Source organism: Sarcophilus harrisii, chromosome 2 (assembly GCF_902635505.1).
Source record: "Sarcophilus harrisii chromosome 2, mSarHar1.11, whole genome shotgun sequence".
NCBI lineage: Eukaryota > Metazoa > Chordata > Mammalia > Dasyuromorphia > Dasyuridae > Sarcophilus > Sarcophilus harrisii.
In genome coordinates, this window is record NC_045427.1 from 333,159,153 (window position 1) to 333,184,989 (window position 25,837).

A 25,837-nucleotide genomic window follows, 5' to 3' on the forward strand; every position below is an offset into this window, starting at 1 on the left:
AAGAAGAATGTTAAGTCCAAGCTAGCTCCCTGGAGGCCTCAGGATCAGCCAGAGTCAGGATAAGTAAAAGTCCTTGGTCTTTAGGGGGAAGAGTTAAAGAAGCAGGCAAACTGCCAGGAGTTTTGCCAAAGATTTCTTCTCAATTCTAGAGTCCAGACTATCTGCCTTTCTCCTCATCATCCTACCCACCAAGTGAAGTCTAGCCTCTCTCACCCCACCCTCTAATCCTTGCCTACAATTATCTTAAGACCAAACAGTGAAAAAAGCCATTTATCCAAACATATGCTAATAAACTCATTGTCTCACATCAATAGGTAATTAGCCTCAAGTGTTAGGTTGTCTGATTCAAGTATACCTTTTCATAGTTTCAGCCCTTTACAGAAGAACATTGTGTGAATCTTACTCTTCTCTGATTTGGCTCAAAGAGAGATTATCAGACACATTTAGCTTCACAGAGAAGTTTGTCTCACCCTGTAGAGAAGTAGGAGGGAAAAGAGAAAAAGAAGGGATGAGGCTAATAGAAGGGGAAAGGTAAATGAAAGGGGGAGGGGCTGCAAAAGGGGAGGACTGTTGGAGGGAGGGAGAGAACAGTGACAAAATACTTGGGAGGTAGGAAAAGAAGAAAGGGAAGAGAAAAATATAACGGGGGATAAACAAGACACTAGGAAATACAGAGTTAGTAATTTTATCTGTGAATGTGAATGGGGATGAACTCACCCATAAAATGGAATTCGATAGCAGACGGGATTAAAACCCAGAATCCTACAATTTGTTGTTTACAAGAAATTCATTTAAAGCTGAGTGATACATTTAGAGTAAAGTTAAAAGGCTAAAGCAGAATCTATTATGCTTCAGCTGAAATTTTTAAAAATAATAATAAAGCAGGGGTAGCAATCCTAATCTCAGATCAAGTAAAAGCAAAAATAGATCTAATTAAAGAGATAAGGAAGGAAACTACAACTTACTTAAAGGTATCATATATAATGAAGTAATATCAATATTAAACAAATATGCATCAAGTGGTATAGCATCTAGATTCCTAGAGGAGAAGTTGAGAGCTGCAAGAAGAATTAGACAGCAAAACTATACTAGTGGGGGATCGCAATGTTGCGCTCTCAGAACTAGATAAATCAAACCACAAAATAAATAAGAAAGAAGTGTTGTAGGAGGTAGATAGAATCCTAGAAAAGTTAGGGGTAATAGACATTTAGAGAAAATTGAGGGGCACCTAGGTGTCACACCAGCCCTGAAGTCTGGAAGACCTGAGTTCAAATCTGGTCTCAGACACTTAATACTTCCTAGCTGTGTGATCCTGGGCACGTCACTTAACCCCAATTGCCTCAGCAAAAAAAAAAAAAAAAAAAAATTAATAGAGAGAGAAAGGAATATACTTTTTTCTTGGCAGTACATGGAACCTATACAAAAATTAACCTTATATTAGAGCATAAATGCAGAAAGGCAGAAATAGTAAATGCATTTTTCTCAGGTCATGATGCAATAAAAATTATTATGCAATGAAAGGCCAGGGGAAAACAGATCAAAAATTAATTGGAAACTAAACAATCTAATCCTGAAGAATGAGTGGATGGAACACAATAATTTCATCCAAGAGAATGACATACCAAAGAGAAAATGTACCAAAATTTGTGGGATACAGCCAGAGCAGTTATTAGGGGAAATTTTATTTCCCACTTGCAAAATATAGAGAAAGAGAAGATCAATGAATTGGGTTTGCAACTAAAAAAGCTAGAAAAAAAATTTAAAAACCTCCAATTAAATACCAAATTTGAAATTCTAAAAAGGATTAATAAATTGGAAATAAGAAAACTATTGAATTAATAAACAAAGTAACAGTTGGTTTTATGGAAAAAAAAAAAACAACTAAATAGGTAAACCTTTAGTTAATTTGATTAGAAAAAGGAAAGAAGAAAATGAAATAATTGTTAGTCTCAAAAATGAAAAGGGAAAACTTTCCACCAATGAAAAGGAAAATAGAGCAGTCATTAGGAGTTATTTTGCCCAACTATATGTCAATAAATTTGCTAATCTAAGTGAAATGGAGAAATACCTATAAAAATATAAATTGCCCAGATTAATAGAAGAGGAAATAAGTTACTTAAATAGTCCCATTTTAGAAAAAGAAATACAACAAACTATTAATCAACTCCCTAAGAAAAAAATCTCCAAGGCTAGATAGATTTATATGTAAATTCTACCAATTTATGACACAAACATGGTTCTGATACTTAAAACAGGTAGGGTGAAAACAGAGAAAGAAAATTATAGACCAATTTCCCTAATGAATATTGATGCAAAAATCTTAAAAGATTACAGAAAAGAATTATCCCCAGGATTACACTGTGGCCAAGTAGAATTTATACCAAGAATGCAGGAATATTCAATTCCTGGTTCAATATTAGGAAAATTATTAGCATAATTTTTGCTAATTAGCATAATTTGACTATACAAATAACCAAACCAACAAAAATGATATTATCTCAGTAGATGCAGAAAAAGCATTTGATAAAATCCAACACCCATTCCTATTAAAAACACTAACAAGTAAAGGAATAAATGGAGTTTTCCTTAAAATGATCAGTAGCATCTATTTTTAACACCATCAGCAAGCATCATATGTAATGAAGACAAACTAGAACCATTCCCAATATCAGGAATGAAATAAGGCTACCTATTATCACCATTACTATTCAATATTGTATTAGAAATGTTAGCTTTGGCAGTAAGAGAAGAAAAAGAGATTAAAGGAATTAGAATAGGTAATGAGGAAACTAAATTATCATTCTTTGCAGGTGATATGATGGTATAAGAGAACCTTAGAGAATCAATTAAAAAACTGGTAGAAATAATTCACAACTTTAGCTAAATTGCAGGATACAAAATAAATCCATGTAAATCATCAGCGTTTTTATATATTACCATTTTTCAAAAAATGGACTTTTTCAAAGTCCAACAATGAGATACAAAGAGAAATTCCATTTAAAATAAGTATCAATAATATAAAATATTTAGGAGTTTACCTGCCAAGGCAAAGTCAGGAACTATATGAACACAACTACAAAACACTTTCCACACTAATAAAGTCAGATCTAATTAATTGGAAAAATATCAATGGTCATATCAATATAATATAATATAATCAATATAATAAAAATGACAATACTACCTAAATTAATGTATTTCTTCAGTGCCATACCAATCAAACTCAGATTTTACATCAAAATTCCTAGAGAATCAACAAAGATACTAATGACATATAGCTTCAACTAAATTGATGGCTACAAAATCCTCAAAAAACATGTGCATTTCTTTTATGCAAACCATCATATTATCAGCAAACAGGGATGCTCTCTTTACCTATATTTATTTACGTAATTTCTTTTTCTTGTCTTAATACTGCTCTTAGCATTTTTGGAATCATATGAAATAATATTGTGGAGGATTGGTATCTTTACTTCCATGTTTGCTGGGAAAAGTTCTGGTGTACCCCTATTGAATTATTGACCTTAGGTTTTAGACTAATACTTTTTATAATGTTAAAAAGTGATACCTTTATGCTTATAATTTGTAAGGGTTTTTAGCATAAATGATTGTTGTTTTCCTCACCTATTGAGATTATGATATGGTTTTAGATGGATTTTAAAATGCTTTTAAGATGATTAAATTCTGTTGATTGTTTGACCCATCTTGGCATCCTTGATATGATTCCAACTTGATCATAATGAGTGGTTTCTTGGATAAATCACCATAATCTGTTTGCTGAGGTTTTATTAAAAATTTTTCAACCAGTATGCATTAAGAATATTGGTTTATAGTTGAACTCAGTTTTATCATTGCCTCGTTTAAATGTTAAAATTATATTTGTTTCTTTAAAGGATTCTAATAGGGTGTTTTCTTTCTCAATTTTTGAAAATGATTTGTGTATTTATTGGATTTAACATATATTATAACATATTTAACATGTATTGGTCTATCTGTCAACTAGAGGGAGTGGGTGGGGAGGAGAGGAAAATTTGGAACAAAAGATTTTGCAAGGATCAGTGTTGGAAAAATTACCCATGCATATGGTTTGTAAATCAAAAGCTTTAATAAAAGAAGAAAAAAAATGATTTCTGTAGTATTGGAACTAATTGTTCTTTAAAAGTATGAGAGAATTCTCCAGTGAATCTCTTAGAAACAGGAGTTTTTGTCTGATAATTTCTTTAAAGCTTTTTCTATTTGCCTCTCCTGAGATTGCCATTTGATTTCAGTCAGTGTAAATCTTGTATATTTTTTAAGGTATCCCTCTTTTTTGTGATCTTGGTTTTATTAGCATGTAAATAAGAATACATAATAGGTTCTGAAATTCTTTTTATTTCCTTTGTTTTGGTATGATTTTAGTTTGTGTTGATTTGATTTGTTTTTTTAAATCAAACTGGCTGAAGTTTATCAATTTTTTTTTTTATTTAATAGCCTTTTATTTGCAGGATATATGCATGGGTAACTTTACAGCATTAACAATTGCCAAACCTCTTGTTCCAATTTTTCACCTCTTACCCCCCCACCCCCTCCCCTAGATGGCAGGATGACCAGTAGATGTTAAATATATTAAAATATAAGGTTTATCAATTTTTAAAATCATTACAAAGAACCTTTAGATATATTTTTCATTTGGGGAGAGTGTTTTTAGTTTGCCTATTTCTCCTATCATTGTAAATATCTCTTATTTTAGGATTTTCCATTTTTTGGCTTTCTAATTTTTTAAATGCATACATATCATTAATTATCTCTTTTTCTATTTTGTTAATATACATTTGTAGGGAATATGATTTTTTTTTTCCCCAGTGACTTTTTTAACTGCATCTCAGAAGTTTTGGTGTATTGTTTCATCATTATAATTTTTTTTTCATGTGACTATTAGTTGTTTTTATAATTTGTTCTTTCATCCCCTCATTCTTTAGGATTTCATTGTTAAATCTCTAGTTGGATCTGTTTTTTTCCTTCCTGAATTGGTTACTACTTTTATTGCATTATGGTCTATATAACATGTACTTAAAAATCAACATCTTTTTACATTTGTGTCCAATTTCTTTGCTCCCTGGTCAGTTTTTGTAAAAATTTCACATAGTGCTGGGCAATATGTATGTTTCTTAGAAATTTCTTTTAGACGATACCATAATTCTTTTGGTTCTACTTTCTCATTTAATTTGATCCAATCTCTATCTTCCCTATTAAGTATCTTGTAACATATAAGTTTCGTATTAATATTGCTTTATTATCTATGGTTCTTTTCAGCATAATATAGTTTCCTTGTTTATCCTTTTTTTAGACTGTGTTTCCTCTTGCTTTGTCTGAAAACATGATTGCAGTTCCTGCTTTTGTGGAATCATTTGATGTATAATAGTTTTTCAAAGTGTCTCATTTTTATCCTGTGAATGTCTTTTCAGAAGTGTTTCTTGTAAGCAAATGGTGAAATTTTAGCTCTTTTTATCCAGCCATCACTCTTTTTCATATGATTGGATAGTATTGTCCAATCACACTTAAAATTAAAAATTCTGTTTTCCTCCATTTCTCTCTCATATTGCCTTTTCTTTTCAAATTAGGTTTTCTCCCATTTCCTCTCTCTTGCTGTAATTTAATCTATTTTAAAATGATTCCATTCCTACTTGCTGTTTTTTTCTCTTCTACATATCAATTGCAGATGATAAAAAGGGTTCAAGGTAGGAATCTTCCAATGTCCCTTGTTCAAATCTTATTGCCTTTGCCCTCCCCTGATTATTTGTTCCAATTTACCTAGAAATTTTCCCCCTGGATCTAGATCTACCAACTTTTCTGAGTATCACTTGCCCCAGAAACTCTTATTCCTCTTCATCTGAGGCAGGATAAATGATCTTTCAAAGCACCAAATCCCTTCAGATAATGTTCATTATAAATTCCACACATTCCTTTATGAAATATCTTTCTTCTCTTATTGAAATATTCATTGGTGGTAACTCCTTTTTCAGTCCTTTCTTTTGCTTTTTACTCAATGTCTTTATTTCTATATGACTTAATAGAGTTATTTTTCCTTCATGAATATATCACATTTCTCCTTTATCATCTTTCTCTCTTTGTATTTCCCTCCATTTTGTAATTTAATACCACAAAATATATTGATTCACCTGTTTGCAACTTGTTAATGAGGTTTGGTCTGTGATATTTTGACCTTTTTTTCCCAACATCATTTCTGTTTTAATTTGGCTTTTTTCTTTTTCTTCATGAATTTCTTCAAGAAGAAATTTCTTAATGATTTCTCTGTTGTTATTTTTCTATTGTTGTCCTTGGTTGCTGCATTTGTTTACCCTTCTGGTGTACTTCTGTTGTAATGAGTTATTTGAGAAACATAATTTTCTTCCTCCTGAAATCTTTAGCAGTTTCATTTTTTTTCTTCTGATTTTCCCTTGCTTATCACATTCTGAGTCCCTCTCCCTTGATGGCAATTTACCAACCTAGGTCTTTACTTCTAGTGTCTAAGGGAATAAAATTGGACTTTTTCTTTAAGGCTTACTAGAGTCTAATGCAGCCTCACACATATATCCTGCCCCAGTTCCCTCTATTTCTTAGTTCCTTGGCTGTTTTTTGTTGCATCTTAAGAGCATTAATGTTCTTAGTAAGGCTAAGCATAGCCTTATAAAATTTCTCTTTAGATCTCTGCAACACTGGGAGATTATAGTGAAGAGTTCAGTTCTGTTGCAAGTGTAAGGGTCACCTTTTGTGACTAACTATGGTGCATGGTAAAGAAGAAGGTATTGATTACATTTAAGCTTAAGGATTAGTTCATCAAATTTTTACTTCGTTTAGGTCGTTGGTGTTGTAAACTGTAGAGATAGCTGAAATTAAATAATCTGGTGACATTTTAGGACAAGTTCTTCTGGTCGGAACACCTGAATGTCACTGAGCCACTAGTTTGAGTTGACCATTTTGACCATTGCTGCTCTGCTTCAAAAGTCCCCAACATAGAACTGGGTCTTTCTTGGGGCCCTCTCAGCTCTTGCTATCTCTAGACACAGTCTTTCAGTTCACATATTTCTAGCCTCTATTTTCTGGGACACAGCTCTTTTATCTGTGCTACTACTGGATTTGCCAGCAACCTACTTTGTATTATGAACATATTTCTGGCTAGCTTTTGGTGCAATTCTAGGATGAACAAAATCAATTTTTCTAGTTCTCATTAGATTTCTTGATCCAAAAATATATGTCAGATTTTGCCTAGATTTCCTCTCATCAACCACAAAAGATTGATTAGTCACTTACCCCCAGATTCTTCATTATTTCTATTCCATCAACCAATTCAATTTTTTTTAAGGTGAATCAAATCCAAAACAGAATTTACCCTTATTGGTTCCATCACTTTTTGAAAGTGACATTCCTTCACTAAGCAAGTCATAAAAGTTATTAGCTGCTCTGGATTTCTCAAAGAGAAAGAGCTCTTCAGTAGCTGATGGGGTAATTCAAGTTCCTCATATCACATAGAATGCTTTGCTAGATTTGTGATCCATTTCTCAAATTCCCTGATTTTTTTCCTTCCTTTGTCCTTTGCCCAAATATTTTCCATCATAATTTTCCTTTCTTGTTTCCTAGATTTCTTCAAATGTGCTCCTGGCCATATTCCACTTCTTAGTGTCTGTAGATCTCCCTTTCTATCTCCCAAAGCTTCCTTGGACTAGAAAAATGACTCACTATATCTTCTTGATTTTTCCACTAAGAATTCAGACTGATATATTTTCTAGATTTTTGTTAACAATGTGTGAAGTGAAAGTTGGAATGCTTCCTTTTGCTCTTTGCATCTTGACTGCACTGACTTCTCTATCATCTAAAAGATTTCAGAAAGCTGTTTGAATTTCCTCTAAGATTGTGAAATAAACTCATATTCAGAGGGCTAAGAAACTTATTTTTCTCTCCCCTATTGTTTCTGGTTCTCAATATGCATTTCCTTTCCTTTTCTTTTTCTTCTGTATTTTTCTCAAAACACTCTGAAGTTTGACTGGACACTTTTATCACATTGATGGAGTTCTTCTAAAAATAACTCCATAGTTCTTTAACCATAGAGTGCCATGAGTTAATATCCCATAAGCAGGGAGTTGAATATTTGCCCCTTATTTCTCTTTGTTTGGAGCAGAAGTCATTTTTACCCATCTCTTAGCTGCAGCAATATGATGCATGTCTATTTAACTATTCTAAATTAAGTTATCAGAGTAATATAAAATATTCTCAAAAAAGATTTACTTTCCTTATAAGGATAGAGTTGTCAAATACATAACAAATATAAATATTGATGACTCTTCTCAGTTAAGCACCAAGGTCTTCCTTGGTCTCTCTTTTTTTCCCTCTCAGAGATAATATTGTCAGGTGATGATAAATATATCCCTGCTCAAAGTTGAGAATCTTAAGGATACTAGAATATCATTGCCACTTTGATGCTATTGTTACCCAGATGTGTATTCCAGTCACTTTTTAAAATTCAGTTTTCTTGAATTTTCCTACATATTACATCTCTTAAATTGTACCTCCTACCAAACAAGTGGATTCTTTTTTTTTTTCCCTAAATATTCTAAGTCCTTCAGAAAAATCTGCTAGGCTTCCTTACTGTGTGCTTTTTCCTATGCTAATTGCAGTTCTTGGGACCATGTCACCTATATAAAGCATTTGGTTATGCATGAAACAAAGAAACTTAAGCTCTAGCTGCCTATGTGGTATTATACATGAGCATTCCTTGATTCCTAGGTGTTTTATAGTCCTCCTTCTTCCACAGCCTATCTACATCACAGTGCCTAAATAAACCCAGGTAATGTATACAAGCCTGACTATAAACTATCATAGAAATGCATTCCAGTTTTGGAATACAGTATGCACAAAAATATAAACAAAGTGGGCTTTTTTATTTTTTCATTGATTTCAAGGACAAAGAACAAGATGCTTCTCCCAGAATAAAGTCTTCATTTTTAATCTCATCACCATGCCACTAAACTCAAGTCTGAACTAGTAACATCTTCCTTAGCTTCCTTTCCCCTCTGATCAGAGGACTAAAGCATGCAAGACCAAACTCCTTCCAATCTCTTCCTTTAGAGAGTGCAAAAACTGGAATTTCATCTCATTCTTCTTTGCATCTGCTGCTCTCGTATACAGGATGTCCTTCTGCTGGTACTCTATAGTATCCCCTGATTTCTATTCCCCACTTTTTGCCTCTTTTTGTATATTATCTTCCCCCTTTATATTGTAAGTTCCTGGAAGGAAAGGGCTATCTTTCTTTTTATTAATTGTATCTCTAACACTTAGCATAGTGCATAGTACATAGACACAATAATTACTGACTGGTGAGCACATGACAATTTTTTTCTTTTTCTGTCTTTTTCTATTTTTTCTTATTTTGCATTTTAATTTTAAATAAATTACATATTTGAAAAATATTTATTGGATTAGATGGAAAAAATAAATTAAAGAATAACTAGTTGGTCCATTATAGCTGGCATAGCGATCATAAAGGGGAAATAATAAATTGAGCTAAGGCTAAAACATAAATTATGATAAATTTTGCATAAAACATTAACATTTTGATTTTGTTGGAGTTCAGAATGTAAATAAATTTTCATGTGAAGTTTGTATAGTATTTTGGGATAGACTGGTAGAGTTGGAGTTGAGAAGATGAGTTCAGCTCCCATCTCTGGAATATACTTGTTTATGACAAATAACTTAATTTTTTAGTATTCTTAGCAACTTCCTAAGATTGTAAAAGAAGGTGCTGACTTGCATTGGTAGAAGGAATTTTCCCATCTGAGTGTTCCTCATGCATATTAAATAACAAATCTAGTCCTTATGCCTGTGTTCAAGTCACTGCCTAATATTATTTCTTTTAATGGTCAATGTCCATTCCCTTTATTTGTGGCTCCATGTTGTAATTGTTGCAATTTATGTTGACTTCCATGGATTGTACAAGCAATAAAAGGCAACCAGCTATGCTTTATATCGTTGTTTCACACAAAGCAAATACAGAAATATCCTAAACAATTCCTATAAACACAAAACAGTACAATGACTGAGGAAAGAATATGCATAAATAAAGAAGTAATTTTTTTTACATGAGAAAAGTCCAAGATTGACAAAGTTTGCAGAAGCTTAGTTAATTGAATACTGCAGTGCTAATTTAATTAGTATAAAATTGAAGGAACTTTTGTTTCTGCAATAAGAATTCAAATTTGGGATAGGGCAAACTTTAAAAAAAAGCAGCCATTAAAGAAGGAAAGGGAAAAGTAGTGGGACAGATAACAAAAATGTTGCAACTTTGGGGACATGTAAATTGCACTGTCAAACAAACCAGTTCAAGTTTCCTGGTTTCTCATGGAAAACATTTTATCTGCCCATTTTTTCCTTCCAAACTTAAGTCAATCAAATTCTAATACATTGTTTAAATTGTTGTTGAGTTTTTTGATTAGTTTTCTTGGTGGCAGTATGACAGTAATTTTACTACTTTTTCTCTGCCCACAGCTCCACAAAAAGTTGCCAGTCATTCTTCTGTATTTCATCTCGGAAACAATCCTTCAATGCTTTAATGAATTGTTAGCTGTCCTTGCTAACAGGAATGTTCATAGTTTCAAAATGTATTCCACACATTTTAAGAGATTATACAGGAATGGGTTCTATTTTGACACAGATTTCTTGACCCTTTTTTTTTTTCAGTAGTAACTTATTTATGGTTTATTTCAATACTTGTAACTATTCCAGTCTCAACAAGATTTGTCCTTGTGCACATATGGGTACAAGGTGCTAATTAAACAAAATTAAGAACACAGTCCCTGCCCTCAAGGAATTTATACTTTAGTGGGATGAAGCATCAAACAAATATAACTCGAGTTAAAATGAGAAAAGTTTAAAAGCTTAAGAGAGTCATAAAACATGGGGGGAAGGTGAATTTTCCAATAGTTGGGAGGATCAGGAAAATTGTGTTAATATAGGTGACTTAGTTTGGAGAAAGGGAAGGAAAAAAAAGAGGAAAAGGTCAGAGAAAAAGAGAGAAAAAAGACAAGACAGTTCCTACTGTCAGTAGGAACTTTTTAATTGAAGACGACAACATAAATGGAAATTGGGAGGGTACCTTCTAGTAGGCAAAATAGCTAGTGAGAAGACAGAACAATGTAGAAATCAAGCCAAATTGAAAGTATCTTTACTACATTCTAGATCGATAAATGTTCTATTCACTTTCACAAAGGAAATTTTAGTCACATTTTATAAGACACAATCTAAACAGGGATAATTGATGAATATTATGAAACTTTAAAAGGAGGGTACTTTTGTTGAAGCATAATGTGACACTTAAGACATTGTTTTTCTTTAGTTCCTTCTATCTATTGACTTCTTTGAGCATTTGGAAATCTGTGCATCTGCACACTCTTTAGGGGATGTAGTAGAGATTTCACATTGTCCCTCTCTGTTGTACAGATAGGTATACTGATCACTGTTTTGAATTAATTTCTTCAGATGTTGCTACCTCTGCCCTGCATTTGATAAGGCATTTCTTCTACCAAACTAGGTATTTGTTTAATCGTAGTTTCCTAAGTCAATAGATTTTAAATTAAAGGACAAGTAGAGAGAAAAATTTTTAATTCATGTAAGCCCCTCTAACCAAAGGTTATTTATAAAGGAGGTATGGGTGGTGGGTGACAGACATAAAGAGAGATGAGAATAGTGTATTTTTATAAATAAAGAGTGTAACTAGTGATATTTAAGAATAATTTTTGCTCATGCCAGAATCTGCTTCCACAAGAAGCCAGTCAGCAAGAAGACAGCCAGGAAACTGAACTCTCTACTCTGGATGTGTTCATTGGGAAGCTTCCACCAAGTGGGAAGATTACCAAGACAGAGTCTCTGATTATTCCTTCTACCAGGTAACATCTCTAAATACCATTCATGACCATGTTTATTCCTGACAAGTCCAGTAGAAATATGTTCAGTGATAAGAGAAAATCTGACTTTGAAATGTTTATCTGACATCTGCAAATACTATTACTATACATGGTACTGATTCATATCATCATTTCAGTGAGTTGCTGTTTGACTCATTTTGTGTTGCAAGTTTAAGTTATTTTTTTAAATCACTATTGTGATTTAAAGTACATTTGATCCCACCTAGGAGAAAATTCTCATATCATCTAGAAATGGCATCCAAAATACAACTGTTTTTGATGGTGCCAATAATGAAAATTTGTAGCACCTAATTGAGAAAGTTTTCATCACTTAAATGAGGAAAAAATTTTGAGGTAGGCAAAAAAAGTAATAGAAAAGAACAAGTTTAAAGATATATTAGAATTTACATACTTAGAGATAGTCCAGGATTTAGATAGTGTTAATAAGGCAGCACATTTTTATATTCTATAATGTTAATCTCTAGAGTTTATTACCTGCCTCTTTCTCATTAAACAGTTAAATAAAATTTTCATAGCAGACATGTAATCCTGCAAAACAAATTTCCACATTAGTCATGTCCAAAAATGTATGTCTCATATCTACAACTTAAGGCAATCACTTATGACAAGAATGGCATGATTTATTCTTCATTCCTTAATTAGGGTTCTAAAATTTTTCAAGTTGTTTTCTTTATAATGTTGTCATTGTATAAATTCTTCTTCTAGTTCTGTTCACTTAACGCTGAATTAAGTTATTGAGATCTTCCCTGTTTCTTCTGAAATTGTCTATTTCCTTATTTTTAACAGTATAATATAACTTTCAATACATTAATATACCATTATTTGTTTAGCCATTCTCCATAAATGGTCTCTCAGTTTCCAGTTTAGAATTACAACAAAAATTGCTTTTATAAATATGTTTGTACATATTATCCATTAACTTTATTTTTGTAAATCTTTATATTCAACCTTAATCACTGTTTTGGACAGTAACCTATCATGTGCCAATAAGTTACTATCCACTCTATAAGTAAATCCATCAACAGAAACTGTGTGCAGAGAATGAGGACTTATGTCTTTAAAACATTATGTATTTTTTTAGAAAAGAATTCTGTTTTGTAGTGTGCTTTCTAGAACCCCCAAATTGGGGTGCCAAAATCAAACTATGTTTTCTAGAGCTAGGGTGTCAAAATATACCGTTCGGACTAGCTCTCTGGAGGATCTCAGGACCAGCCCAAGTCTTTGGTCTTAATGGAAGAGTGATGAAGGTAGGAGACCCACAAGGATGGTCAGAGATGGAGTCCATTTATTTCAAGTACGTTCAGCCCTTAAGTACCTTAGTATGATTACATCACTGCAGCACACTGAGCATGTGCCAACTATAGAACCATTATATCACCATATCACTACAGCACACTGCAAGTGCTAACTATGGTAGCATTACATCACCATAGCATATTGGGCATGTGTTAACTATAAGCACCCTGCTATTGATATGTAAATTCCTCTTACTGTTATCCCTTGCTTCAAGTAGAACACAGGTGGTCACGCCTGCCTTGACTTCTCAGGAAGGGTGAGAGGCACCAAAGGAAGGTGATCATGCCCTCCTTGACTTCTCAGAAAGGGTGAGAACACCAAAGGGATATGGGGAGCCAAACCAGACATTGTCAGCAGGTTCCCTCTGGGCTGAAGGGTGTTATACTTTACCTACTATCTGCAGCCCTCTACAATGTTTTATAAAATAATGAAAATAATTTAAGGGCGTAAATAATAAGATAGTGCATTTATTATATTCCAGGGTGCTTTGTTATGCACTAGATATAATAATACAAGCAAAGAAGTTGATTCCTACCCTAAAAGAGCTTACAAAGAACTAAATAGAAAGTAGATAATAAATGCTATTTAAGTTCATAAGTTCATAAGAAAAAAATTATTTTCCCAATAATAACTAGGGAAATGTTTAAAGAAACAAAATCCACAATAGATAGTATTTTGATCATCAGAAAATAATAGGAAGTACTTTTTTGGTCAAGGAAAGATAGCTAAAATAAGGAGAGAAAAATTATAAGATAGATTTCAGCAACTTTGAGTTTGGCTGGAGCAGAAAAGTTTCAAACATAAGGGAATTGTAATAGATAAGGTTGAAAAGATGGGTTGATGTTAATGATGATAATACTAGTTTTCATAGAGTATTTTAGAGCACCATTAGGTTCTCTATTATCCACACTTTATAGATGAGGAAACTGAAGCTAAGAGAAGTTAAATGACTTGCCCAGAGTCACACAGCTAGAAAATATCTATGACTGGGTTTAAACTTAAATCTTCCTGAATCCACATCCAGTTCTCCTTACACTGCCTCTCTACCTACTTCAACCATTACATACATAGTTAAATATTATCAGTGTGTCATTTGTTCTGCTTGGAAAGAAACTAGGCTCAGATTGTTCCAACCAGTGAAAACAACAGAAACTTACTACTAATTTTTGTCTTTTTCTTTTAGAAAATAAAAAATATCATAATCAGTCTCATACATTTTTAAGTGCCTACTATTCAGTGCTAGGCACTGAGATATAAGAACAAAGAATGAAACAGTCCCTACTTGAGTTGGAGAGAGAAAAAACAAACAATCATAACTATGAATGTGAATGGGATTGAACTCATACATAAAAAAGAATGACAACATGAATTAGAAAACAAAACTCAGTAATTTTCTGTGTACAAGAAGCCTTTCAATATGCAAAGGTTTTTATAGAATTAATATTGAAATGTTGGAGTAGAATTTATTCTATCTTAGCCAAATAAAAACAGATAAGGATTCGTGCTTTCAGGCAAGGCAAACATAAATATACATACAATTAAGAGAGAAAAGCAGTAACACTACATTGTACTTAAAGATTATTTAGAATATGAAAGGATCAATATTATATTTATATGTATCGATTAGCATATATCTAAATAAAATTAAAGCATGGAATAGATCTAAGATTGATATTGTTTGTTGCCTTTTTTAGACTTAGACAAAACTCACACAGTTAAATAAGAAAAATGATGTATCTAACCTGAATTACATCTGAATCTAAGTTTAAAAGCTAGATATGACCTTAATTATTGAATTAAAACTTTTAATTAATATTAACTACTTTTCACTATTATATTACTTTTATTTCATTACAAACATGAAAATATTGTAGAGTATAAAGAATTTACAATTGCTAAATGTTAGAATCCTTACAAAGTGTTAACTTATTGGAATTTATAGAAACAATACTCAAGTACTTAAGTGAACTTGAGAGTTTACATATTAGCTCACACATTAGAGTTCACAAGTCCAGGAGATTCAGAAGTCAGGAACCCACAATCCCACTCTCGGGAGGAGGAGTCAACCTTCGAGTTCATACCTCAAAAAGAGCATATAAAAGGACAAGCACTAGAAACTTTTGGCAGATTGAGAATGAAAGATTCAGAAGAGGAGAGGCTGAAGCTGGCAGAGGCAAAAGACTAGCAACGGCAAAAAACTAGCAATGAGAGCTCTCGGAACCAAAGAAAGCTAACCCGTCTATTTTGGAAGAGACAATAAAGGACTGTACTTTAACAGCTGGTTACATTTGAGGCGATTATTACACTGAACTGAAACTAAGGTTGCCTCTAGAAGACCCCCGAGAAAGCTGCTCTCAGAGAATCTTCATATTTTAGAAAAGAAGAACATTACAGTTGAAGTGCTCGGTTTTAAACATATCCTTGACAGATTATAATGCAATAAAAATCATTGATAAAGTGAACAAATAATACATGCTTAAAGATTAGATAGTTGTCCTAAATAATTTATGTCAAAGGATAAATTATAGAAATTAATAATTGTTTAAATAGAATGAGGTAATATGCCAAAAGTGGTCCTTAGAGGAAAATTTTTCTCTGTGGACGCTTACATTAACAAAAAGAAAAGCTAACTGGGTCTGTATCCTATCAAGAGATCATAAAAGAGGAAAAGGGATCCACACATGTAAAAATACTTGTAGCAGCCTTTTTTGTAGTGACAAGGAACTGGGAACTGAGTGTAGATATCCATCATTTGGAGAATGGGTGAATAAATTATGGTATATGAATGTAATGTAATATTATTGTTCTATATGAAATGATGAGCAGGCTAATTTCAGAAAAGTCTGGAAGACTTACATGAACTTACGCTAAGTGAAGTGAGTAGAACCAAGAGAACATTGTACACAGCAACAACAGGATTATATAATGATCAACTGTAATGGATTTGACTCTTTTTTAACAATGAAGTTATTCAAGGAAATTCTAATAGACTTGTGATAGAAAGAGCCATCCACATCCAGAAAGAAAACTAAATACACCAAATGAGGATCAAAGCCTGGTTATTTTCACCTTTGTTGTTGTTATTTGCTTGCTTGATTCTTCTCTCTCTTATTTTTTCCCTTTTGATCTGATTTTTCTTGCATATCATGACAAATATGGAAATATATTTAGACGAATTGCACATGTTTAACCTATATCAGATTGCTTGCTTTCTTGAGAAGGGGGAAGGAGACAAGGGATAAAGAAAAATTTGGAGCACAAAGTTTTGCAAAGGTGAATGTTGAAAGCTATCTTTACATGTATTTGGAAGAATAAAATACAATTCCGAGTCAAAAAATAGGAAGTGAAGAAAAATTGTGTATGTATGTATCTGCATACACAGATGTGTGTATCTTTTTTTTTTTTAAAGAAACTAGAAACAATTAAATATTTACAAACAAGTACAGAATTCTGAAAATCAAAGAAGTAATAAGTGGAAAACAAATGTTTATAAAATCTAGAAAACTAAGAGCTGCCTTTTGAAAAGACCAATTAAAACAATTAAGCATTCAGTTTTTTAAGGCAGAGAAAAAGCTGATTACCAAAAAAAAAAAAAAAAAAAAATTTAAAAGAATTTTTAAATTCATGTCTGAAGGAGAAGAAATGAAGCAAATTATCAGAATCTAATAATGATGTGACTACATTTGTCTATCTGGTGTTTTAAAGATTGCACAATTCTTCATATACATCATCTCATTCTAATCTTATGATAACACCTATTAGTTAGATGTTAGAGTTATTTTATTCCTGATTCAAAGTTCAGAGAAATTGAATGACTCAGCTTTATTCACCCAGGTAGTAATTTTCAGAGTCAATGTTTTCTCTTTTTTATTTAAATCCTGGCAATCTTTCCATTTTGTAATGCCTATTATGCACAATTAATTGCTTAATAAAACCAAAAACTTAAATGAAATGGATGAATAATTACAAAAAATATAAAATAGGCAGAACATCAAGATATGCTAATAAATAAATTAACTAGTTTCAGAAAGAGAAATTAAATAAATCTCAATTGAACTTTAAGAAAATAAAAACATTGACATAAATTCATTTACCAAAAAATTCTGTCAAATATTTTAACAAATTACTTCTTCATTGCCTAAATTCTTTGCAGAAATTGAAAAAAGATTAATTTACCAGACTTTCCCATCAGATAGTTATGCCCTGGTACTCAAATCTATGAAAGAGGAAGCAGAAAACTGAAAATGTAAGCTAAATGACTAGTGAATGTTAACATAAAATATTAAAATATAACAATATAAAGAATTTTTAAGATGTTTATATTTTTCAAAAAATTATTATGATTAAGTTAACTTAATTAGGAAGTTTATAGAAAACAAATCTTATCAATAATGAAAGTTACATGATCAAGAGTTTTTAAAAAGTTCTTTGAAAAAAAATAAACCACTTAAATTATAAATACTAAGAAACTCAGAACAAAATTACCTTAATATGATCAAAGAGATCTTTGTAAAATTAATAGCCAGAACACTTAAGGTAACATACCTTCCCAGTAAGAAAGCCAAGAAAGCCATTAACTCTTCACCAATCGTGACACATTACCCAACCTCCATTTTCTTCCAAGGAGAACAATTAAGAAAGAGGAACACAAACGGAAGTTAAGACATCATCCCGGGGTTTGAGGAGAGATTAAATCCAGTCTGAATTATTTTCCTCCTGAGTGCCTACATCCATCCTCTGCTAGCTTCTAGCCTGAGTTAGTTGAAAGTGCAGGAGTTTTGCAGAACCCCTTCCATCCTATACACCCACTCTACTACCTACTACCTACTGACCTGAACCTATCAGTTTTGGAGACATTCAACCAATCATTCAATCAGCAGATCGTACTTTGTCAAGTACTAGATGACACATACAGAGAATGAAACTAGCTCTGCTTTCAAGGACCTTATATTCTATCAAAGGAAACCATATGTATATATGTGTGTATATATATACATATACATACATATATATATATGTGTGTGTGTAAAATAAATATGGATAAATAAAAATGAAATAAATATAAGATAATCAGGAATGAACTACTAGCGGTTTAAGCACCTACGTGGCTCAATGTATAAAGCACTAGGTCTGGAAATAGGAAAACCTGAGTTCAAATGTAGACACTAGCTGTATGATTTTGGGCAAGTCACCTAATTTCTCTTTACCTTAATTCACTGGAGAAGAAAATGGAAAATTACTCCAGTATCTTTGCCAAGAAAATCTTATGGACTGTATGGTCCATAGGATCATGAAGAGTAGAACACACTTGGATTTCTGAATAACAACACTAGCAGTTTGGGTGATAAGAAAAAGTTTTTTTTTATGAAAAGTAGCTTTTAATATGTGTCTTGAAGGAAAGAGATGAGAGAATACAATTTCAACCTTTGAGGATGACTGTTCTAAAGACCTAGACAGGGAAGATGGAATATCATTTGTAAAGAATAAAAGAAAGCCACTTTGGATGAACCATAGAATATGAAAAGGGAAATACATAATTTCCTTGAAAAGCTAGATTGGGGCCATATTATGAAGAGTTTTTTAAATTCAGAAGTTTATATTTTATTCTAAAAGAAATCCAAGACTTTAGGAAAATGACATATCTACTTTCAAGGAAAATCTACTTTCACAGCTGTGTGGGGAATGGATTAGAATAAAGAGAGACTTATAACAGAGAGATCATTTGAAAGGTTAGTACAATAATTCAGATGGGCGATGATGGGACCATGTGAATAGTAAAAGGGGGAACAATGTGAGAAGGCTTCTGGAAATAGAATCACTAAGACGTGAGAACAGAATACCTACAATTAGCAGGGCAATACTAATCCCTCTAATAATCTTTTTTCATGTGTATACTTTTTCTTCAGACCAATAAAAAGTATTTTTAAGGTAAGATCCAGCATAATTTACAATGGAGAAGCACTAAAAAGAGATAGAGAAAACAGGAATGTCAACTCTCATCACTTCTTTTTTGACATAATGTTGGAAATTCTAACAATTGCCATTAGTCAGAAAAAAGTATATTAGAGGGATCAGTATTAGAAAAGAAATCATAATATCATTATTTTCATGGGGCATGATGTGATGATCTGTCTAAAAAGTAATACCATTTCAGCCACAAAATTGAGTTTATCAAAGCTACAAGATACAAAATTAACCTAGCCCCCTCAAAAAAAATTAAAATTCTCATTTACTAGTAATTAAGAGCAAGAACAAATAACATTTTTTTAGTCCCTCTGCATTAAAAGCAAAAACCATTAAGTATTTGGAAATTGAGCTACATAGAAATAAAATTTTGATGGCCAAAATGAAGAAGGAACAAAAAGTTGGAGGACTATTAATTGTTCATACATATATTATGTTCACATAATAGAAATGACAATTTGCCAAATTAGTTCATCTATTTAATATGGTACGAGTTAAAATACCAAGAAATTTCTGTATTAAAACCAAACTCACAGTGAAAATTTATATGGAAATAATCAGGCAATAATATCAAGGAGCAAAGAAAAAAAAAAAAAAAAAACTGACAACTCCTAGAACTCAAAACAAATGTTCCATCTCAATCATATACCACAACTTGTTCCGCCATATCCCAATAGGTAGGCATCCCCTCAATTTCCAGTTCTTTGCCTCCACAAAAACAGCTGCTATAAATATTTTTGTACATATAAACCCTTTTCTTTCTCCCTCTTCCCCTCTCTCTCTCTCTCTCTCTCTCTCTCTCTCTCTCTCTTTCTCTCTTTCTCTCTTTTTCTCTCTCTTTCTTTCTCTCTTGTTCTCTCTTTCATTTCTTTGGAATACAAATCTAGTAGTGATGTTACTGGGTCAAAGGATATGTAAAGCATAATACCAAATTGCTTGGATTAGTTCACAATTCCACTAATTAATGTTCCAATTTTCTCACATCTCTTTCAACATTTATCATTTTCCTTTTCTGACATATTATCCAATCTGTTAGATGTGAGGTAGAGTCTCAGAGTTGTTTTAATTTGTCTTCTCAGTCATAAAATGGATCATTTTTTTCCTATGACTGTAGCTAACTTTGATTTCTTTTTCTGAAAATTGCCTTTTCATATTTTTTGACCATTTATCAATTTGGGAAATATCTCATAATTTTATTGTTTTGACTCATTTCTCTATTTGAAAGATAAGATGTTGGAATCCTTACAACGTGTTAACTCATTAGAGTTGATAGAGACAATAATTATCTAATGTAGCATGGTTCAGTATGATTGATCTGATCTTACAAGGAGATGTTATGGGCCAGAAGAAACAAGGTACTAAGTGGAACTGATAGAAACAATGCTTGTGTTCACACCTTTAGAGAGCTCATATAAGCAAAAAGCTATTAGGGCCAGAGAGCACTCTGGGAGGAAACCCATAATCCCACTCTCAGATTCCACATCCCACTCTTTGAGGAGGAGTCAACCTTTTACACCTAGCATAAAAAGCTTCAGTGAGTCAGTCAGGGTCAGTTCAGTTCGGAGCATTGCCAAGAGTCAGAGAGGAGCACTCTAGGAGGAAGCCCACAAGCCCACACTCGGAGGTGGAGTCAAATTCATTCTAACTTTCACCTTGGTGCTGGCTGGAGATATTCAGAAGAAGAAAAGCTGAAGCTGGCAGAGATTCTGGGAGATACAGAAGCCCACAAGCCCACTCTCGAAGGTGGAGTCAGATTCATTCCATCTTCTACCTTTGTACTGGCTGGAGGCTGAAGAAAGCAGAGGCAGAAGCAAAGGACAAAGCAGCAGGAGCTCTTAGAACCAAGGAGAGAGAGAGGCCTCTAAGAAAACTAACCGGGATATATTGAAGGACACAATAAAAGATCTGAACTTTTAGCACCTGGATGCATTTGGGTGATTATTACTTTTAACTGAAACTAAGGCTGCCTCCAGAAAACCTCCCCGAGAAACCTGCTCTCCCCCAGAGAACCATTATATTTTAAAGAAGAGAACATCACATTTTGGCGTCCAAATGTGGGACTGACAAAATCCTGATTCCAGTGGAAAAGCCTATGATCCAGTAGAAAAGACTCCTCAACCCAGAAATTAGGGTGAGTACAACAGACATTTTGTTAAAAGAGTTAAAGTAGAATTTCAGCTAAGATGGGACAGATGTTTAGAAAACAGCCTTCTGTTTCTGTTCAAGGAAAATGTTTAGAGAGCATTGTCAAAGTTATAGAAAAACCAAGGTTTGATTATAATTTTGGAGCAGATCACTGAACTTTTAGAAACTGTAAAGCACATATGTCCTTGTTTCTCTATGGAAAAAGAATTGGATCTAGAGGAGTGGAAATTAGTAGGAAAGGATCTTTGTCAATTCTATAATAAAAAATGGACCTGACTTAATTTCCAAAGACATACTTAATACATATAATTTAATACAACTGGCTTTAGGAAATTTTATAAGTGTTAAAAGAAGGAAAAAGAAGAAAGAGCAAGAAGGGGAGGTGCCAACTAAACTAGGTGAAAAGAAGGAAGAATCAGATAAGAATGTAGTTAAGTACAATTCTGAGTATGATACTTCACAGCAGGAGAAATTAGATCATTCCACATCTCATGACCCTCCCTCCTCAATTAACCCTTCATGGGTGGAGGAAGAAGGAAGAGGGAGAGAGGCAAAAACACAATCAGCATCTCCTGTGAAGCAGAATATGACAAGATTAGAAGAGGCATTAAGGCAAAAAATGAAGAAGATATATCAGATTTTATAAATGCATATCCTGTGATTGAAAAGCTTGACTCTTTAGGTCACAAAGAGAGAAAATACACTCCTTTTAATTTGGAAAAAATTAAGGATTTAAAAAAGGGTTGCACTCTTTATGGGGCTACATCATCTTATGTTAAGATGTTACTAGATAATTTGTCTTATGAAATCTTAACCCCGAGTGATTGGAAATCCATAGCAAAACATGTTTAGAACCTGGACAAAATTTGTGGCTTTCGGAGTTTCATGAATTATGTAGGATTCAAGTCCAACACAATAGGCAAACAGGAGCTAATGTACTAATAGCTTTTGACCAACTAGCTGGTGAAGGTCAGTATGCAGAGAATTCAGAACAGATTTATTAACCCTTACCAGTGTATGAGCAAATTTCTAAGGCTGCAATAAAAGCTTGGGGTTCCCTCCCAGGACAAAAAGATCGAGGGGAAGCCTTCACAAAAATAGAACAAGGTTTCAATGAACCTTTTACAGATTTTGTGGGACGTTTGCAAACAGCTATAATAAGAACCATTGGAGATAATGCAGCTACAGAAATAATGACCAGACATCTGGCTAAGGAAAATGCCAATGAGGTTTGCAAAAGAATTATATGGGGACTTGACAAAGATGCTCCTTTAGAGGAGATCATAAGACACTGTGCCACAGTAGGCACAAATGTTTATTATACCCAAAGTATGAATATGGAAAGACAGGGCCCCTCTTGGCAAGGAACTTCTAGAGAAACTGGTTGATGTTTTCAGTGTGGAAAAGGTGGACATTTGAGAGCTCATTGTAGATATGGAGATAAAGTGAGAGAATAAAACCCAAAACCCCATGCTTTCACTGGGCCTCTGAATGTAAATTGACCCAGAGAAACGGGAGGCAGGGCCCAGCTCCAAGGTAGCAATCAAAAGACATATGGGGCATGATAGCAACTGAGGTTACACCCAGAGAGTCTTTAGAAATTCAGGACTCTGATGTCATCAACCAACAGAAAAGCAATCAGGATTATAGTTAGGAGAGAATACAGGCCTTTTAACCCAACAGGACAGTGTCCAGTACAAAACAATTCCAATGTAATTACCAGATGATAAGAAGAAATCCCCAAAATGGTAAATAGAAGGGAGTTAGATAGGTTAACTGCTTGGGGAAGAGGGTTTGCTTGTATCTCTACAGGTGGAGAAGGAATCAGATGAGTGCCAACGAGCTGTATTCACCTTGTCCATCAGAGAGAAAGAGAAAAACCTCAAAACAAAAGAGAAGATTTAAGAAACATCTGACACTGAAAGAGCATGGCTGCCAGTGAGACTGTTAAAATAACTTTAAAATCTTCAGGAATCATTAGATTCCTTGAGATGAAAAATTGTTGATGAAACTATTGCAGTACTTCAGAGCTTACAGGAATTATTGGATTCCTGGAACATGAAATAATGGACAATGGATTCCTTTTGGACTATTTCTAGGACTTATGGACATGTATAAATTCTTATGTTGATTCATGTTATTTGTTACATTACTACTAGCCTGTGTTATATTCCTATGTGCTTATGTATTTTATGTAATTATGTATAATGCCTCCCATATTGATGGATTTATGTGTACCTGTTTCAAGTGAGCCCCTTCAGAAACCCGCTAATCTGGTTTGATTTCCTATTTCCTTTGGTGTTTTCATCTCCCTTCCTGAGATGTCAGAGAGGGTATGACCATCTTCTTTTTATGGTGTTTTCACTTCTTTTTTGAGCAGTCAGGGAAGATGTGATCACCTTCTTTTTTGGGGGTTGTTCACCTCCTTGAGAAGTCAGGGAGGTCATGACCACCTATGTTCTAAATCATAAGAAAGGGGGAGATGTTGGAATCCTTACAAAGTGTTAAGTCATTAGACTTATAGAGTCTGACTGCTAGAGACAATAATTATCTAATTTAGCATGGTTCAGTATGATTGATCTGAGATGTTATGAGCCAGAAGAAACAAAGTACTAAGTGGAATTGATAGAAACAATGCTTGTGTTCACACCTTTAGAGAGCTCATATAAGCAAAAAGCTTTTAGGGCCAGAGAGCACTCTGGGAAGAAACCCATAATCCCACTCTCGGATTCCACAATTCCACTCTCAGAGGAGGAGTCAACCTTTTACACCGAGCATAAAAAAAGCTTCAGTGAGTCAGTCAGGGTCAGTTCAGTTCGGAACATTGCCAAGAGTTGGAGAGGAGCACTCTGGGAGATACAGAAGCCCACAAACCCTCTGTCTCAGAGAAGAGCACTCTGGGAGGAAGCCCACAGTCCCCTCTCAGAGGTGGAGTCAGATTCATTCCAATTTCCACCTTTGTGCTGGCTGGAGGCTGAAGAAAACAGAGGCAGAAGCAAAGGACAAAGCTGCAAGAGCTCTCAGAACCAAGGAAAGCTGAGGCCTCTCAGAAAGTTACCTGGGCCCAAGGAAGGAGAAAATAAACATTTGCATTTTATCATCTGTGTTTGGAGTGATTATTACTTGTAACTGAAACTAAGGCTGCCTCCAGAAAACCTCCCCGAGAAACCTGCTCTCCCCCAGAGAACCATTATATTTTAAAGAAGAAAACACCATAATAAGATCTTTAAAGTAAAGAAATTTGCTATAAAAAATTTTCCCAGTTTTCTGCTTTCCCTTCTAATCTTCACTGAATTATTTAATGTTTCTTAGTGCCCTCTTATCATTTGATTAGTCATAAACTCTCCCTTCATCCATAGATCTTAAAGGTAAGATTAATTTCATGTTTTACTAATTTACTTATAGTATCACCTGTTATGTCTAAATCGTATACACATTTTGACTACATCTTGGTATATGGTGTGGGCTATTGTTCTATACCTGGTTCTCAGTATATATTCTGTGTCTGTTTCAGCTGTCTTTCTTACAAACAATATAGTGTCAGATTCTGGTTTTTAATTCACTTTTCTTTCTGCCTCTGTTTCATGGGTGAATTTATCCTATTCATATTCACAGTTTTGATTACTGTTTTTTCTTTCCATCCTAATTTTTACCCTCTCCCTCCTCAAAAGTCTGTTTTGCTTCTGACCCCTACCTCCCCTAATCTGCCCTTCCTTCTATCATCCAGCCTTCTCTCATCCCCCTCCTTTCATACTTCCCTGTATGTAGGCCAAGATAGATTTCTATACCTATCTGAATGTATATTCCCTATTTGTAATTCCCTATTTGAGCCAGTTCCAATGGGAGTAAGATTCAAACATTATCCGCCACTTCCTATCTTCCCCTCCACTGTAAAAGCTCTTTCCTTCATGTTTCTTTTATGTCAATTTACCCTGTATCTTTCCCTTTCCCTATCTCCCAGTCTATCACTCTTTCTTATCTCTTTATTTTATTTTGTTTTTAAAAATCATCCCATTATATCAGCTGACTTCTGTGCCCTCTGTCTATGTGTGATTCTTTTAACTGTTTTAAAAATGATAAAATTTTTAATAGTTAAAAGTAGGAATATAAATGTTTAATCTTATTGAATCATTTTATTATTTCTCTTTCACAGTTTACTTGTTTATGCTTCCTATTAATCTTGTATTTGAAAGTCAGATTTGTCTTTTCATCAGGATTATTTAAAACTCCTTTATTTCATTGAATGTCCATTTTTTTTTCCTCTGAAGGATTATACTCAGTTTTGTTGGGGAGGTGATTCTTGGTTATAACTCTAGGTCCTTTGCCCTCCAGAATCTCACATTCTAAGGCTTTAGATCCTTTAATATAGAAAATGCTAAGATCTTATGTTATCCATATTAGAATTCTTTCTGGCTCTTTACAAGGTTTTCTCCAGGGAGCTCTGGAATTTAGCCATAATATTCCTGGGAGATGTTTCA

The 25,837-nt window shown here is 33.5% G+C and overlaps 1 protein-coding gene across 8 annotated transcripts in view; it reads left to right on the plus strand.

Annotated features, from left to right (window-relative positions):
• PACS2 (phosphofurin acidic cluster sorting protein 2) overlaps positions 1 to 25,837 on the plus strand; it is a 364,749-nt gene that overhangs the window by 212,345 nt on the left and 126,567 nt on the right. For all 8 annotated transcript variants that reach the window (XM_031952885.1, XM_031952883.1, XM_031952888.1 and 5 more), the window contains one exon: positions 11,779 to 11,915. In XM_031952885.1, coding sequence (XP_031808745.1) covers positions 11,779 to 11,915 — 137 coding nt within the window. The remainder of the gene's footprint in view (positions 1 to 11,778; positions 11,916 to 25,837) is intronic.